Here is a 16,502-nt window from a genome sequence, read left to right as displayed (position 1 = left end):
GCCGTCTTTCTCCCTCCATGTATTATATCAGAGCATTATCAAGCCCATTGCTGCTGGTCTCAGTAGGCAGAGCAGCAGGTGGAGAACAGAGCATCTCTTCTGCAGGTTCAGAAACTATGCTACAGAATTCCTAGCTGGGGGCATGGTTTGCTCAGTTTCACAATGCATCCCAAATGCTTTACCTACAGCTCAAAACGATGTGAGATCAGACACTGAGGTGGTTGTAGATAGCTTCTAGGGGGAATACACACAGACCCCTCCTTTTCTAGAGAACTTCCTCTACAGAAGGCTAAAGGGAAAAAAATTCTTAGTAACTGTTTGTGACATTGATCTGTCCATTGTCCAGAAGACATGACATGTATGGACCAGGGAAGATGTTCCCTCTCTCTTATGAGAAGTGAATGAAATCGAGTCTTCCAAACTGAAGCTAGTTCTTCTGTAGAAAAGCCTGTTTCAGCTGTGGAGAAAAATCTTCCAGGAAACAGAATTCTGCAGAAAGCAGGCCAGTCACACTCCCACTATTCCTTGCAGGTCATGGGAAACAGGTGGTTCCCTTCCTCTCTGAAGTTTGCCAACTATGAAGATTCCGTCGCTCCCTCCCTCTCTCTCTCTTTCCCTCTCTCCCTCCCTTCCTTCTTCCTTTTCTTTGCCAAAGCCACCATTAGGTCATTAGAAGAACTTTCTCTCAGTTCCAAATTCTCTAACATGAGAGCTTTTTACAAACCTTGAAAAGTCTCTCTCTCTCTCTCTCTCTCTTTTTTGTTTTCAACTGGTGGTTATGCATTTCCAGAAAATTAATAGCCAGAATTAGAGACATAATAGAAATCAGTTGTGCAGTGAACAGAGGTGGTGAATGAGGACAGAATGAGGAGCACACACTGGGGCTTTCCACATCAGGGAGCAGGAAACCAGGGCTATGAGGCTGAATAAAGGAGTCTGGAAAGGAGGGAGGTACTGGGAGTATATCAGAAAGAAAGCTGTGTGCACACGTATGTGTAATATTATATATAGTATGTGCTGCCGTTAAACAGTGCATCGTGTGTAATGCATATGTTTATATATACAGCCACTTTCAGTGTTGGTCGAGGACACTGATCCCTATATAAAGTATTTGTAAGCCATCAGTTCCTTATTGAGTATTGATTTCTGTGATTGCTCTTCAGTTCTAATGTGTCTCATTATAGAGATATTTAGACTGTTTTAAGAGACAGCAGAGGCTTTCAGTGCTTCAATTGTCTATACTTTTCCGTTAACTCTTCGGTCCTTAAGATGTTCATTTGATGGTATAAGTCTCTGTATCTGCTTTCTTTCTCTTTTCTACTCTCCTAGAAAGAAAATGCTGATGTTGTTTTGTGGCAATGAACCATAAAACATGATGTCTCTGGAAATGAAAGCTGAAGAATGGAGCTGGCGAATCATCCAAGTGTGCCAGCAGTGGCAACAACATTAGCTACTAATTTAAGTAGGAAAGATCTATGTTTTTAAATACAATAATGTTGTTATGAAAGTTTCTATATGTCCAAAGGATCTTCGGGTGCAATGCAGTCTGTCTTAGTTGGGGTGTCTATTGCTGTGAAGAGACAACATGACCACACCAACTCTGATAAAGGAAAACAGTTAATTAGGAGTGGCTTAACATTTCAGAGGTGTAGTCCATTAGCCTCCTGGTGGGAAACATGGCAGCATGCAGGCAGACACGCTACTAGTGAATGAGCAAGAGTTCTACACATTGTTCCAGAGGCAGCAGAAGGGGTCTACCACACTAGACCTGGCCTAAGCATATAAGACCTCAAAGTCGAACCCACAGTGACACACTTCCAACAAGAAGGCCATGCCAACTCCAACAAGGCTGCTCCTCCTAATACGGCCACTCCTCATTCAAACATATGAGTCTATGGGGCCATTCCTATCTAAACCACCACTCAATCCAAATAAAAACAGAAATTTTATTTCTCCCAGAAGTTACCAATTTTTTTTTCTCCCATGAAGATACCAAAGACCAAAAGCAGTGCTGTATTGGTAATGTCACCATACCTGATTTCAGATTACAGCTATATGTCTAAGAGAGTGTTACTGCGGGATTACTACTCCTACCACAGGAGCCTCCTACAGCAGATGGCAATGAATGCAGAAACCAACAAGTGGTCACGGAGCAGAAAATAAAGGGCTGACTTCCTGGCCCTGAGCATCATTGCAGAAGAGGGAGCAGAAGGATTGCAAGATCCAGAGGCCATGCATGACGACAGCAAAGCAGTGCTCTTGGACCAGCACGGGAGCTGCACAGATGAACTGAGGGTGGCTGAGACTGAATGAACAAGACCAAGCCAGACAGCATCCCAGCTTGGAACACACAGGAAATCCCACTTGTAGCTGAGGAACCACGGCAACTGGCGGCTGCTGAGAGAGAGATTCATTGTCCTCAGGGGTGGGGCTTCGAAGGTTCCAGGAGATGCCCCGTGCACAACTGGAAGCACTAAGACAGGGTAGAAGGATGAAAAGTAGGAGGAGGAGAAAGAGGAGAAAAACCCATGAAATGGAGAGGGAGGATTAATTTCAGAGGCATTTCACTTCCGTGGTGGGATTTATTGCAGGCATATTTTTGAGACTATTATGAATGGAGTTGATTTACTGACTTCTTCTTGGTATGTTTGCTGTGGTATTCAGGCAGGTCGATGATTTTTCTGTGATCTATTTTATATCACTGCACATGATTTCACTCTTATTTAGAACCCAAAACTGCCAAACTCACAGAAGTTGAGAGTGGATGAAAGGCCCCAGAGGTCAGGGAGGTCAGAGGGAGGATTACTCTGGTGAACACGACATCAAAGAGGACCAAGTCACAATGTCACAGGAACAGATTCTGGACAGCATGCTGACTGTCCCCACAGAGAATACTACATCCTGGAGAGAATTAGAGGGACAGATGCAGGGTTTGTCTAAGCACTATGCCGTGCACACATGTATCCTGCTCAATTTTTTGACATTTTGTTCATTTGTATAATTTGTATGGTGTAGAGTACCCACTTAAAAATACGGGGAAAATTGTAAAATTACAGAATTAACAAAGTAAAAATGTTCTATACAGCAAAATTTAATAGAAAATAAAATAATTTAATTGCACAAGATGGTTTTCTACATTAAAGAAAATATAAAACTTGAAGATTGAATTTAAATAACTTAAATTATATAAATAGTAAAATGAGTAAATAAATACATATACAGATACACCAAAGAGGATGAAGGAACAAATGCTTTCATATATAGGCCCAAATTGTCTCTGTTCTGCTGAAACATCTAGGCAGGTTGATTGAATTCATGCCAAAATGAACAAGAGTTTTTAGTGGAGAACTTAGTGAGGTCCAGCGTCCAATCCCAGGAGACTCCTCAGGATTTACTCCTTCTCCTTGTTCAATCCTTTTAGCAAGCTGGCTGAGAAAGACCAGGCTCTCCTGACTTCATCTCTGACCACCATCCAAGCACAGGGGCTGTGTTTCTTCTCTCTCAGGTAGGCAGTGATCCTCTCGAAATATTTCTTCACAGGGTATTCTCCCACATGCTGCTCCAGACAGGACTGCAGGTCATCGAGCTGCTGGTAGAGGATATTACAGAATTTCTCTCGGAGGGTTGTCTCCCATGCAGCAGATGACTCATCTGAGCGGAAGAGATTCCAGCTGTGGTGGATCACGTCATACAGTACCTGGATCAGTTGAGGCTTCGGGATCTGCTGGGCATCCATCTCCTCCAGGGGACATAGAAAGTCCTTTCTTTCCTTCAAACAGAGAAGACGGGAGGATTGCTTCTTTGGTACCAGGTAGTTCAAGAGAGTCTTGTTCATGAAGTTGCCAGTCTGAGGCAGGTCACATCCCAGAGAGCAGGTTGACCAGTAGCTCATCAGCACCAGGATCATCAGGAAGTCACAGGGTCTGGCCATTGTGGATGTTGCAGGTGCTGCTGGTCCTGTGGGCTGTGTGGTTCTGAACCTTCCCCTCTAGGTTCTATGAAGACCATCATTCCTGCAGGACTTATATAGGAGAAAAATTAGTTTTCATTTTCTGAATGCCCGCCCCTTACTTCTGAATTGCCTTTTCACTTTCTTTAGCTCATCCTCTGCTTGTGTCTAGACACTTTTTTCTAAACCATTTTGGTTTTCATCTTTGTTTCCTCTTTCACCGCTGCCCTCGGAAAGCTGTTGTTTTCAGCACTTTTCTGTTTCTCAGTGCATTGTCATTAACCGTTACACCACAGAAGATCATTCCTTGTGTGAAACTTACACTATTTTATCTATTTTAAAGATAAAGTTTCTCCCCAAATTTTATTTAAAAGATATTTAAATTGATTTTACATTGTGTTTTATTTATATTATTTAAATAAATACTTATATCATATGTAAGGTGTGATGCGAATTATTTCTAAATGAAAAGTATCGATGTAATGGTACACTTCAAATTGCCTTCATTAACTCTAATATTGATTTCCATAAGATGTTCATTGCATCATTCGTGTTTCTTCGCTATTCTTCCAGTAATTGTCATGCCATCATGAGGCATCCAGGTGCAAAGGCTCGCTGTTCAAGCTTGATGCGCTGAGTCCAGGGTTGAAAGAGAGAAACAAACTCTCCTAAGTCGGACTCCAATGAGCACATTCACACATGGTAAGAGCTTGTGTATATACACACACACACAATGCATGCACACACACAAAACCCTCACACCGTTACATAAAACACACTCACATAAGCACACATTTACCTCTTCACAAATGCACTCACCTATACATTTACAACTTCACACATGTAAACACAAAACCACACACTCAAACACAAACATAAATTCACACACACACTCACACAGTGGTGCACACACACCTGTGGGCACACTCACAGACATGCTCTCTGTCACACACATACACACATCTATTCACAATGCTCGCACACACACACACACACACACACACACACACACACACACTCCCGATAATACAGAGGAGTAATAAGAGTAATAACATTTCTAAACAAAAACTTTCATTTGTCACACTTGAGATCCTTACCTTTATGGATTTATTCCCCCTGAGGCTGGACGTCTTACGTGGTCTTCCTAACATGCTGGGGTCCAGAAGAAGTGGGCTCTAATGACAGTGAAGGAAAGGGCTTGCAATCGAGGGCAGAGCAAGCAGGCAAAGTTCAAAAGCTTTCTTTTTTCATGTCCTCTATGGGATTCCAGCAGAAGGTGTGCCTCAGCATAGAGGTGGGTCTTCCCTTCTCAAAGGATCTGGGTTAAAGGTGAGTGGTCCCACCTCAAAGATCCAGATAGAAGGTGGTGCCTTCCCCTCCAAAGTCTTGCTTAGAAGTGGCGCTTCCCACTTCCACTCGAGAAAAATCCCTCACAGGAATCTTAGTTTTGAGATGTTTACTTCTTATTACTCTTGTGTATGACTGGGTGTGTGTGTATGCTCACACACAAGCATTGTTTATAGGTGTGTGTGTGTGTGTGTGTGTGTGTGTGTAGAGAAAGAGAGAGAGAAAAGGAGAAAGAAAGAGAGAGCATGTATGTAAGTATAGATGTTTGTTCACCAGCGTGAGTGTGTGCACATGTGTGTACATATGTGTGGAAATGTATGTGTGTGTTTGAGTGTGGGGGGCATGTACATGTGAGAATGTGTAAATGTGCATGTGAGTGCACTTTCATGAGGGGGATGTATACTTGTGGGGGGGGGAGTTTGTGTGTATATGTGTGTGTGCTTATGTGAATGTGCATTTTAGTGTGTGATGCAGTGTGTGTCTATATGCAGATATGCTGGAGTGTGTGTGTGTGTTAGGGGAGTGTGTGTGTATATGTGTGTGTGCTTATGTGAATGTGAATGTGCATTTTTGTGTGTGATGCAGTGTGTGTCTATATACAGATATGCTGGAGTGTGTGTGTGTTAGTTGTGGAGTGTGCATGTTTGTGTGTATGTATCTGTGGGAGTGTGTACGTATATGTGTGTGTTTGAGTGTGTGTGAGCAGCCTCCAGATTGCCACATCATGAATGTGGTGGGCAGAGGACAAACCACAGGACTCAGAACTCTGCTTCAACCACAGATTCCTGGAATCAAACTAAGCTCATCAAACTTGGGCAGCAAACCTTCACATATTGAAACCTCATGATGGCATGGCAATCATTGAATAAATAGCCAATATACAGTGATTAATAAATCAAACATACATATAAATCAGTATTAAAGTTAATAAGGGCAATTTGTAAAAATAATTTTTTCCTTTGAAATATTGGAAAAACTTGGTATCATTAATATGATAAATTTAGAAACCACGAATTTGCATCATACCTTAAATTATAATTTAAAAGTATGTATTTGATATAAATAACAACAGAAAATTTAATTACAAACTAAATTTCAATATCTTTTTATTACAAGTTTTAGAAGAAATTTATCATTGAATTATGTGTGTAAATATCAAAAGTTGAATGCATATGTGTGGTTAATAGTTAATGACAATTTTACTCAGGGCAAGAAAACCTCTGATAGAGATTTGTTTAGGAGAGTAATGAAAGAGGAAGCAGTAATGAAAATAAAAATGGTTGAGAAAAATGCCCAGACACAGCTGAGAACGAATGAAGAAGAGCGAAAAGAGAATTGTGGAGAAGGGGAGGGCATTCAGAAAGTGGAAACTAGTGTTTGCCATACTTAAGACAGATGCACAAATGATGATCTTCAGAGAACCTAGAGGAGAAGGTTCAGGACCAGCAGCATCTGCAACATCCACAATGGCCAGACCCTGGGCTTTCCTGATGGCTCTGGTGGTGATGAGCTACTGGTCAACCTGCTCTCTAGGGTGTAACCTGCCTCAGACTCATCACCTCAGGAACAAGGACATCTTGACAATCCTGAAGCAAATGAGGAGACTCTCCCTTGTCTCCTGCCTGAAGGACAGAAAGGACTTTGCTTTCCCTCTGGAGAATGTGACTGCCCAGCAGATCCAGAAGGCTCAAGCCATCCCTGTCCTGCAGGAGCTGACCCAGCAGGTCCTGATCCTCTTCAGCTCAAAGGACTCATCTGCTGCTTGGGAGACAACCCTCCTAGACACATTCTGTGAAGATATCTATAAGCAGGTCGAGGACCTGCAGGCCTGTCTGATGCAGCAGGTAGGGGTGCAGGAAACTCCTCTGAGCCAGGAAGACTCCCTGGAGGCTGTGAGGAAATACTTCCACAGAATCACTGCCTACCTGAGAGAGAAGAAACACAGTCCCTGTGCCTGGGAGGTGGTCAGAGCAGAAGTCTGGAGAGCCCTGTCTTCCTCAGCCGAGTTGCTGGCAAGATTGAGTGAGGAGAAGGAGTAAGTCCTGAGCCAAAGTGGAGAGGACTCTCCTGGACTAGGACCCTGAACCTCACTGGGCAGATTCTGCCATCTCAAAAACTTCTCAGACATTTTGGCAGGAACTGACTCCACCTGCCTAGGTGCTTCAGCAGCAATGAATAATAGTGTGCCTTGCTCTAAGATATTTGTTTTTCGTCCATTCAAATTTATTTATTTATTCATTTATTTATTTATGTGATTTAACTTACTAATTTCATACAGTTTTATATTTTTTGAGTTAGCAAATACTTTAGTAGCACTTTATTATCTTGGTCTATAAATTTTTGTGAAATGAATCTGCTTTGCCTTTTTTATTCTTTACATGTTTCAAAGACATTTATTTCTTCATTTGTTTGGGCATGTCTATATATATAGGTTTTTATTCATTTTACTATTCACATAATATTATTTATTTAAGCTAAATCTGTCAGGTTTATATTGTCTTTACTGTAGGGAATCATCAGATTTAATTAAATTACTGTGTATTCAATTTGAATTTGCTGTATAAAACACTTTCGATTGTTTATTCTCTTTTTTACTTTTCCAATGTTTTTCATCTTATATTCTTCATCATAAAAGTTATACTTTAAAATACCAATATCCTCTCCCAATTTCATGGGTTTGTCTCCTAGTCTACTCCTCCTCTTCCTCTCCCTTTTCCTAATTCTCCTTCTTAGTCCTTCTAGTTGTACATGCACACAGGACCTTCTCCTGGAGTTTAGCATAGGTAGCCTCTCTCTGGTGCCCTAACCCCGATGACAACTAAATCTCTTTCTCAGCAGCCACCAGTTGCCATGGTTCCTCAGCCACAAGTGGGATTTCCTGTGTGTTCCAAGCTGGGATGCTGTCTGGCTTGGTCTTGTTCATTCAGTCTCAGCCACTCTCAGTTCATCTGTGCAGCTCCCGTGCTGGTCCAAGAGCACTGCTTTGCTGTCGTCATGCACGGCCTCTGGATCTTGCAATCCTTCTGCTCCCTCTTCTGCAATGATGCTCGGAGCCAGGAAGTCAGTCCTTTATTTTCTGCTCCATGACCACTTGGTTTCTGCGTTCATTGCCATCTGCTGTAGGAGGCTCCTGTGGTAGGAGTAGTAATCCCGCAGTAACACTCTCTTAGACATATAGCTGTAATCTGAAATCAGGTATGGTGACAGTATCAAAACAACACTCCTTTTAGTCTTTGGTATCTTCATGGGAGAAATAAAATTTGGTAACTTCTGAGAGAAATAAAATTTCTGTTTTTATTTGGATTGAGTGGTGGTTTAGATAGGAATGGCCCCGTAGACTCATGTGTTTGAATGAGGAGTGGCCGTATTAGGAGGAGCAGCCTTGTTGGAGTTGGCATGGCCTTCTTGTTGGAAGTGTGTCACTGTGGGTTCGACTTTGAGGTCTTATATGCTTAGGCTAGGTCTAGTGTGGTAGACCCCTTCTGCTGCCTCTGGACCAACGTGTAGAACTCTTGCTCATTCACTAGTAGTGTGTCTGCCTGCATGCTGCCATGTTTCCCACCAGGAGGCTAATGGACTACACCTCTGAAACATTAAGCCACTCCTAATTAACTGTTTTCCTTTATCAGAGTTGGTGTGGTCATGTTGTCTCTTCACAGCAATAGACACCCCAACTAAGACAGACTGCATTGCACCCGAAGATCCTTTGGACATATAGAAACTTTCATAACAACATTATTGTATTTAAAAACACAGATCTTTCCTACTTAAATTAGTAGCTAATGTTGCTGCTACTCCTGCCATACTCGGATGATTCGCCAGCTCCATTCTTCAGCTTTCATTTCCAACGACATCATCATATTTTTTTTGGTTCATTGCCACAAAACAACATCAGCATCTTCTTTCTAGGAGAGTAGAAAAGAGAAAGCAAGCAGATACAGAGACTTATACCATCAAATGAACATCTTAAGGACCGAAGAGTTAATGGAAAAGTATAGACAGTTGAAGCACTGAAAGCCTCTGCTGTCTCTTAAAACAGTCTAAACATCTCTATAATGAGACACACTGAAACTGAAGATCAATCACCGAAATCAATACTCAATAAGGAACTGATGGCTTACAAATACTTTATATAGGGATCAGTGTCCTAGACCAACACTGAAAGTGGCCGTATATATAAGCACATGTATTATACATGATGCACTGTTTAACAGCAGCACATACTATATATAATATTACACATACGTGTGCACACAGCTTTTTTTCTGATACACTCCCAGTACCTCCCTGCTTTCCAGACCCCATTATTCAGCCTCATAGCCCTGGTTTCCTGCTCCCTGGTGTGGGAAGCCCCAGTGTGTGCTCCTCATTAACCAACTCTGTTTAGTAGACAACTGCTATCTCTTACGTCTGGATTTCCGGTGATCATTTTTTTTTTCTGAAAATGCATAACCACAAGTGAAACCAAAAACGAAGCAACTCGAGGTTTGTAAAAAGTTCTTGTGCGAGAGAATTTTCTCACATTTTTGGAACTGAGAGTATTCTTTTAATGACCTAATGATGTCTATGGCTGAATGAGAAGGGGGGGGGGGCGGGAAAGGAAACTGAGCAGTGCTGGCATACAGAGATAATGATCGCCCCTTTTTGGCAATTGCCAACAAAGAAGTACCAGCTCCACTCTGGCATGTTTTCCCCTCTAACCTACTATAAAGGAAGTTCTCTGGAGGAGGAAGTTCTCTGGAGAAGTAGCTGTTTACAAACCAGGTCCATGTCTGACCTTACATTGTTTTGAGCAGTAAGTAAAGCATTTGTAATGTAGCTGAGCAAACCATGCCCCAGCCAGGAAGGCTGTAACATAGTGTCAACCCACAGAAGAGCTCCTTCATCTGCTGTTCTGCCTACTGAGACCGGCAACCATGGGCTGGGTAATGCACTGACCTATGACTGTCTTGACACGTGACTTCAAAAGTTCGGGTTGCCTCTTCCACTATAGAACACACCACTTGGGGTAACACGAATCCGTGTTCTACGCCATGGTCACTCACAACTAAGAGTTTAATTGGTGTGGAATAAACTAGTTCTTATTCCTACTGGAGCAAGGTCTGTGTTTTGCAAGGGCACAGCTCAACAGCCCAGAGCATCTCGGACCCATCAGCCCCTTTGCGGGACACATGGAGGGAGAAAGACAATTCCCATCTGTAGGTACAGTTGCCAAGGAAATCTTATAGGTTCATCAACTCCTTTTTAAAAGTAACTTGTTAGTTGAAAATTCCTCCATGCTGACGGGTCCTCCTCTTGACGCTATGGCCAGGAGGAAGTTGTCAACTTCACTTTGAATGAGACACATGCTCACAGGAGGACTGCCCTGCTGGAGTCCTCAGGGGGTGCACAGGAATAGCTAAGGGACTTTTCGATATTACAGGGACAGGCAGGGTGGGATGTGTATTGGGGATAACTGAGCGATACCAAGGCGAGCTGCAGAGTTTGAAATTAGAGAAGACTCTGGCAGGGAGTATGGTTATTGGAAGAACTGGGCTGTGTGATTGTGCCGCATCTTTGAGATACAACTCTCTGTCTCCATTCCTTGGTGCTTATTTTAAGGTAATTTAAAGTAATTTTCATCATCTTTATGCTTATGTAATGGAATAAAATACTATTAAGCAGCCCCATTCTATTACCTTGCTATGAACATATGTATAGCCCTTTAGTTTTTCACATCTTAGTTATTTTTTGTTCACAGAATTGGGGAACCTAGATGCAGGGCGGAAGGACTGAGATGGGACATTTTGTGAGCTATGAGACTGCTAAGCTATCTCTCCAGCATATCTGACTGGACTCTATTCAACCTTCTCTGAGTCTGTGTAGCAACATCTGGTCCATGTGAGAATGGCCCTGGGAAGCAGGGAACATCACACAGCCCTCCATGAAGAGACAGCCAGGGATGGCAATACCATGCAAACTAGAGACAGCCAAGTCCGTCTAGCTTCCGGAGTGAGAGTGTGAACTCCATGGCAGTCCTCTGTGTCTGCTGATTTCAGAGTTGCAGTGACCAGCACCCAGTGATGGAGAGCAAGACGTGGGAACACAGGAGCAAAGAAAGATGGTCCACTCCAACGATCTGGCCAAATCAGTGAGTGTGGAGGCAGAAAAATGCAGGCCCATTTCCACCTTGTGTGCTGGTCAGAGAGTTTGAAGACTGACAGGTATAATTGTACCTCCTAACTCAGGAGGTGGTTGCCTTGCTCTTTCGAAATTAAGATAGTTCAGTGACATCCTGATGGGTGCTCAGGATATGCACATGAACTTCTGTTCCTTCTATTGTAACTATGAGGTCACCTACAAAAGCATAAGTGACTTAGAGCACCTTAGCTACCTAGATGACAGAATGCTAAGGATTTGAGTCTCAGAGTGATAAGGTCATTGATTGTGTGAGTTATCCTTTGTATCATGTTAATAAATTTTTTTGTTACCTTCTCCCCCAGTGTTTTTTCCCCCCGTGGGTATAAAAGCTGTGGAAAAATAAATGCATGTGATTTCAGAGTTTCATAATCCCTGGAATATCTTCCCAGTATTGTCTTATGGTTTCTGTCTTGTTATTCTATGCATCTTCATATTCAATATCCCAGTCATGGTACCTGCTTAGTGCCATATTCCCTAAGCAATGGCTCTTTGGCACACATAGGAGGTGAGCATACAGTGTAGGACCGGGCGACTCTGTGTATGTGTGGATGCAGACAGACAAGCTCACATCTTATCAATGGCATGTATTAATTTCAGATCACTGTGTTTGTAGAAACCAAAATTGCGCTGGGCAATGGTGGTACACAGCTTTAACCCCAGCACATGGGAGGCAGAGACAGGCAGATCTATGTGAGTTTAAGGCCAACCTGGTTTACAGAGTGAGTTTTAGGACAGGTACCAAGGCTGCAGAGAAACCCTGTCTCAATAATAGAGGAGGGTCATCTGTCTATGTGTTATTTTCATTGGTTAATAAAGAAACTGCCTTGGCTTTTTGATAGGGTAGGATTTAGATAGGTGGAGTAGACAGAACAGAATTCTAGGAGAAAGAAAGCTGAGTCAAAGAGTTGCCATGATTCTCCGACCTGAGACACACGTAGGCTAGAATCTTTCGTGATAAGCCACCACCTCATGGTGCTAAACAGATTATTAGAATGGGTTAATCAAGATGTGAGAACTAGCCAATAAGAGGCTACAGATAACAGGCCAGGCAGTGTGCATAATCTTGTGGCTACCTCTGTCTCTAACTATTTCTTTCAAATCTTTTTCAAACATTTGTGCTTAGGGGGGAGACATGGACCCTAATACTTAGGGTTCTCTAGAGTAACAGAGTTTATAGAAAGAATCTCTCTCTCTCTCTCTCTCTCTCTCTCTCTCTCTCTCTCTCTCTCTGTGTGTGTGTGTGTGTGTATGTGTGCAATATCAGAGCAACTTACAGACTGTGGTCTAGCTAATCCAAAAATATCCACCAAATAAATGTATAGAAGGTCCAAGAATTGAGCACCTGTTCACTCCACATGCTGGATGTCCTAAATGGTCTTCAGTATATGCAGGAATCTAAAGAAGTAGGCTCTAAAGCCAGTGAAGGAATGCACTTTCTGTAAGATGAGAGAATGCAGACAGAAACAGAAGCTTCCTTCTTTCATGTCTTCACATAGGCTTCCAACAGAAAGCAGTCCGCCACTTCTTCTACACTCAAAAAAAATTAATTAATAAACAAAATAAAAATGGCATCCTTTGTGACACAGAAATATTTCAGCTTCATGAGGCCTCATTTAGTAACTGTTGGTCTTCAGACTTCTGTTTTCAGTGTCCTGTGCAGAAAGTCCTTTCATGTGCCTATGAGTTCAAGCTTATCTCCTACCATCTCCTTTATCACTTTCTGTGTATCTAGTCATATATTGAGGCCCTCGATCCAATGGAGTTGAGTTTACAGGATGATGAATATGGATCTATTTTCATTCTTCTCCATGTAACTATCCAGTTGGACTACCATCATTTGTGGAAGATGATTTCTTATTTGTGGAAGATGATTTCTTATTTCCAGTGGGTATTTTTGTATTCTTCATAAAAAAACAGTTCCCAGAGCTGTATGACCTTCTTTCTGGATCTTCAGTTCTATTCCATTGATCAAACAGTCTGCTTTTATTCCAGTCTGGAGAGGTTGCTATGCTGTAGCTCTGTAACAAACTGTGAGGTTGAGGATGGTGATGCTTCCACCAGTTCTTTCATTATTGGTATAGTCATTGTGCTCATTTTGTGAATAATAAAGAAATTTAATTTAAATTAACTGTGACATACTTGCAATATTGTTTTAGATTATATAAGCCCTACTGCATTAAAATGTTTGTGTATTTGTATCTTGTATGTACAGAGAGTGGAGCCATATGTCAACCAATATCCAGTTTTTACCTTCATTTCTTTCCTCCTCATTTTCTGTGACAGGTTCTCTCACTTAAGCTAGAGTTCACCATTGTAGTTAGATTGATTGTCCTTGGAATTTGTGATGGCTATTCTTGATTGTCAACTTGACTACATCTGGAATTAACTGACCCCCCCCCCAAAAAAAAACCCTGAAAGCACAGGTATAGGAGCACACTTGTGATGGATTTTTGCTTAATTTGGAGTTTGAATATCCACTTATAATCAGGATCTTTAAGATGACTATTTAAGATGAATAAAATGGGAAGATGCATCTTTAACTGAGATCTTTTGAGATGTGAAGACACAACTATAATCTGGACCATGCTTTCTGTTGGAAGCCTATGTAAAGACATGAAAGAAGGAAGCTTCTGTTTCTGTCTGCATTCTCTCATCTTACAGAAAGTGCATTCCTTCACTGGCTTTAGAGCCTACTTCTTTAGATTCCTGCATATACTGAAGACCACTTAGGACATCCAGCATGTGGAGTGAACAGGTGCTCAATTCTTGGATATTTTTGGATTAGCTAGATCACAGTCTGTAAGTTGCTCTGATATTGCACACACACACACACACACACACACACACACACACAGAGAGAGAGAGAGAGAGAGAGAGAGAGAGAGAGAGAGAGAGAGAGAGAGAGAGATTCTTTCTATAAACTCTGTTACTCTAGAGAACCCTAAGTATTAGGGTCCATGTCTCCCCCCTAAGCACAAATGTTTGAAAAAGATTTGAAAGAAATAGTTAGAGACAGAGGTAGCCACAAGATTATGCACAAGTATCATAAATAAAATGAGAAAATAGCCCATGCCATGAAAGAAGAACTCAGTGAAGAGATGCTATAAAGACAGAAATAGAAGTCTTAAAATTGATGAATTTTTACTGTGTAAGGAGAGAGCTTCAAAGCACACATGAGGTGTCTTCATTGCAAATGAGACTTTTAAATGAAGAGATACTGGAATTATTATCATTTGAGAGAATGAAGACAAACATCATAAAGTAAGTGTTAAATGAAATGAATGTTAAAATTCCCCTCATCTTAAGAATATTAACATTCACATTCAGAGTGTACAAGAGACACACAAAAAGGCATCATCTCCTCCCATATTACAGGTGAGCTACCTGAAGCTCAGGACAAAATTCTTGTTAAACAGTTGAGAGAGCACAACCCTGACATGGACGATCCTACAAGCTCAACTCTACGCAACTACAAGGTTACTCAGGATGAGTGTTCCAGGCCATCTGGGAAGAGGAGGACATGGAAAGTTCTGAGTGGAGAACATTTAGATCCATCACGATTTCAATCTACAAAGCTGTGTTCTGGTAACGGAGGAGAAATGAACTTTCAGACAGAGACACAAATTAAGGTTCCGCTGTAACTAGACCAGCCCTGCGATAAATGCTTAGCAGATCCACACATTTCTTTCACCTTCCCAATATTTGAAATTCCAACTTCAGTCAAGTCACCTACATGAATTTAAACAAATACAGACACACAGACTTCATAGATAAGGATTCCATGACAGAGGCATCAGACGACCATGGATATTGAGAAGGATAAACAGGCACTAAAGGTCTACACAGCTAAGAAAACAATCACCAGGGTTGCTAGACATAGAGAGATGAGAGAACATGTTGCCAAAGTATCTGATAACAGTGTACCCTAAAAAGTAGAGGAAACTAATATTATCAACAGCAGAAAAGCAAATACTCCATTAGATACAGTTTGGAGGTGAGAAAATAGGGACTCTAATGTTCTCTTACACAGAAGACCTTTTATATAATCTGAACATTATAACAATTATCTGCTGCATTTAATTAAACTAAACTTATACATAACTTACTAAATGAGGACTAAGTCTTTGAAGTTTGCAACCACACACAGTGGGAGATGTTGAGATGCTAGAACTGCCTCTATCTGATTTGATACCAACATTGTTTGTAGGTACCGAGCCATATTACAATGTCCTGTGCATAAGAATAAACATTAAATGATGATTAAAAATTATTTTAAAAATTGGTATAATTTTAATAGTACTCATATCATAGCATCTGAGATCCTAAGCATTTGGAATACAAAGTTTAGATTTTACCTGTATAATGTGCTTTGGATATAAGATGTTACTTAAGGTTTTCTGTGCTGGGGGTTGATAGTCATGAGAGCAGTGTTCACAGAGAACTTGAACCTTCATTATATCCTCAAAGGCAAACTGTATAAATGAAAATTTATTGATTATTTCAGGGAACGAAATATTAGTGTGGCTGCACACACACACTCACACACATACACACATGCACAGGCATGCACATGTACACACACACTAACACACAGACACACTACCAGCACCACCAGCAACAGCAGGAATTAGCAATCATTGGTATCTCTCAAAATCAATGGACTCAATTGCCCCAATTAAAGAAACAGATGAAAGAATGGTTGGGCAAAGAGGATCCGTCATTCTGGTGTATACAAGAAACACACCTCAGTGTCAAAGATAGATATTACCACAGAGTAAAGGGTTGAGAAAAGATTTTCCAAGCAAATGGACTTAAGAAGCAAGCTGGTGTATTCTTTTTTTCTTTGTAATTTTTTTACAACTGACATTTTATTGGTTGAGGAGCAAAGTATACAGACATTTCAATTTTCAAATCTTGAGTCCAAACTCTGAAGAGTTATACATTGTGTTCACATACCCAAGAGCCACGTTTTGCTTCTCTTTGAACTTACTGCAGTGATGTTCAATTCATAAACTTGGCAAGTTTT

General features: G+C 41.3%; 2 protein-coding genes across 2 annotated transcripts; one reads left to right on the top strand and one right to left on the bottom strand.

The window, feature by feature from the left end:
• Positions 1–3,391: 3,391 nt before the first annotated feature.
• On the bottom strand, positions 3,392–3,931 carry LOC121448832 (interferon alpha-1-like). The gene has a single exon (XM_041653076.1). It carries the CDS (start codon positions 3,929–3,931, stop codon positions 3,392–3,394), a length of 540 nt encoding a protein of 179 aa, XP_041509010.1.
• A 2,831-nt stretch (positions 3,932–6,762) lies between these two features.
• LOC121448502 (interferon alpha-12-like) lies at positions 6,763–7,335 on the top strand. The gene has a single exon (XM_041652568.1). It carries the CDS (start codon positions 6,763–6,765, stop codon positions 7,333–7,335), a length of 573 nt encoding a protein of 190 aa, XP_041508502.1.
• The last annotated feature ends 9,167 nt before the right edge of the window (positions 7,336–16,502 follow it).

Source organism: Microtus oregoni, unplaced genomic scaffold (assembly GCF_018167655.1).
Source record: "Microtus oregoni isolate MIOR12 unplaced genomic scaffold, Mior012 000005F_ref0000423, whole genome shotgun sequence".
Lineage (NCBI taxonomy): Eukaryota > Metazoa > Chordata > Mammalia > Rodentia > Cricetidae > Microtus > Microtus oregoni.
This window is presented reverse-complemented; position numbering and strand designations above follow the sequence as displayed.